This window comes from Anarhichas minor, unplaced genomic scaffold (assembly GCF_050575085.1).
Source record: "Anarhichas minor isolate MPS153535 unplaced genomic scaffold, ASM5057508v1 ptg000026l, whole genome shotgun sequence".
NCBI classification, from domain to species: domain Eukaryota; kingdom Metazoa; phylum Chordata; class Actinopteri; order Perciformes; family Anarhichadidae; genus Anarhichas; species Anarhichas minor.
The window spans coordinates 8,471,167-8,473,142 of record NW_027466472.1 but is presented as its reverse complement, the minus strand read 5'-3'; the positions used below and the strand labels follow the sequence as shown (position 1 = coordinate 8,473,142).

The following is a 1,976-nucleotide window of genomic DNA, read 5'->3' as shown; positions in this document are numbered from 1 at the left end:
CTTGTTAAATGTCTTTTTTGTTTTGTTATTATGTTATTGTTCATTGGAATTCTCATTAAATCCCAAAAGCAATTCATAAAAAAAAAATATTTAAAAACTATGGTAACTGTGGCTGTCGCAGGACTGTAATAAACCCATCCAATCATTTCATTCTGCCTGCATGTAATGATGAGACTACCTGCCGGTCTAGCTTCCTGCCTACCTGCATGCATTCTGCACCATATAATTCATTTCTCAAGAACTGCTCATACAAACAACTTCACACTGAGTACATTACACATCTGGTTTGTTCATCAACCATTTTTTGGGGGCTTTTTGAAGCTGTTTTGACCAAAACAAGTCAACACATTTTTTTGACCACTTGTTCTGGTAAGGTGAAAGTATAAATGTCGTTCAAATCAGGCAAAAAAAAAAAAAAATACCCTCAATTGTACATAATATGTTTTGGTGTCATCAAGGTATGTGGCCACAATGTGCTGACCCATTGTTATTTATACCATTTCAAGCCCCTGCTACATCTCACACTTTAACCGTTCAGGTGATGTCAGTTAAGTCCCTCAAGGTTCAGGGCTGAAGTTATGAGGGGGAACAGTGGAATTGAGTCATACAGTCTTTCTCACAGGGGAAAAACACACCCAAGTATAGCAACCTACTCACGGTCAGAAACACCAGTGAAATATACCCTGGTTTAATTCTGCTTCCAGTTTGCTGTCAATTTGTGACTCCAGAGAAGTTGAAAACAGAGCGCTATTGCTCAGTGTTGTGATGACCCCTCCCATCCACTAGGGGTCTGTGTCCTGTTTGCTGCCTACTCTGTCTTTCAGGATGTTGATCGGCAGCTAACGAACCCCACCTGAGCCTGCTGGAAATGGCCAGCTATAAAGATGCACCACCTGAACATGGCGAGGATCACTCTGAGAACCCACTGGGGGCAGCGGTGACTTTGGCACACAAGCTCGGATACAATTTTGGGATGAACCACAACACCCCAGAGCGCGGCTGTGGCTGCAGGATGACCGTTGATCGTGGAGGCTGCATCATGATCCCCTCCACAGGGTATCCATTCCCAACAGTGTTCAGTACGTGCAGTAAGAAGGACCTCGCTGCCAGTCTGGAGAAAGGCGTGGGCATGTGTCTGGACAACATGCCGGAGGTCAAGGTGCTCTACGGTGGCCAGAAGTGCGGCAACTGCTACGTGGAGGAGGGGGAAGAGTGTGACTGCGGAGAGCCGGAGGAGTGTATGAACCCATGCTGCAATGTCACCACATGCACCCTCAAGGGAGATGCCGTGTGCGCGCACGGACAGTGCTGTGAAGACTGCAGGCTGAAACCAGCTGGCACCCTGTGTCGAGAGACCAGTAACTCCTGTGACCTGCCAGAGTTTTGTACAGGTGCCTCCCCTCCGCTCCGACTCTCACGGCAGCTGCTTCATTTGATTGGTTGTTTGTTTGTTTTAGTTTAGTTTGGTTATTTGTTCGTTAAATAAATGTCTATTTATTACTTTTATCACTCGTCTTGTCTCCCTTATGTTGCAGCCTTTGAGCCAGGGCGTAACATAGTGAAGCAGATTGGATAAGCGGCTCTCGGGTAGCATACAGACAGACAAATAATCCTTGCTTTGTAGATAGATGTACTGCCAGCATTTGGTTAGCTTAGCTTAGCATAAAGACAGGAAACAAGGAGAAACAGCTAGCCTGGCTCTGTCCAAATGAAATTCATCTACCAGTGGTGCTTGTATCTTGTTTGTATCTCTACAAAAATAAAAGTACAAAAACAATTTGTTGTGGTTTCATGGTGAGTATGTGCTGTATGATGTCTTGGCTCCATAGCCACAGTAAATTGCTGGAGTCCAGTTGTCAATAGGTTGCTGGCTGCTAACAGTAGCGTTATATAGACTGTACAGACATGAAAGTGGTTGTTCTTATCTAACTTTCAGCAAGAAAGCATAAGGGTAAACTCGCAAAACGTCAAACTTG

General features: G+C 44.8%; 1 protein-coding gene across 1 annotated transcript; it reads left to right on the top strand.

The window, feature by feature from the left end:
- The first annotated feature begins 868 nt into the window (after nucleotides 1–868).
- Nucleotides 869–1,576, top strand: LOC142959323 (disintegrin and metalloproteinase domain-containing protein 12-like). The gene is made up of 2 exons (XM_076100569.1): nucleotides 869–1,391; nucleotides 1,536–1,576. The coding sequence occupies exons 1-2, from the start codon at nucleotides 869–871 to the stop codon at nucleotides 1,574–1,576; spliced, it is 564 nt and encodes a 187-aa protein (XP_075956684.1).
- Nucleotides 1,577–1,976: the final 400 nt, after the last annotated feature.

Excerpts from the sequence above, each read along its gene's own strand:
- LOC142959323 (XM_076100569.1), top strand. The coding sequence starts at position 869 with ATGGCCAGCTATAAAGATGCACCACCTGAACATGGCGAGGATCACTCT. Across the intron at positions 1,392-1,535 it reads CCTGCCAGAGTTTTGTACAG|CCTTTGAGCCAGGGCGTAAC; the intron begins GTGCCTCCCCTC and ends CTTATGTTGCAG.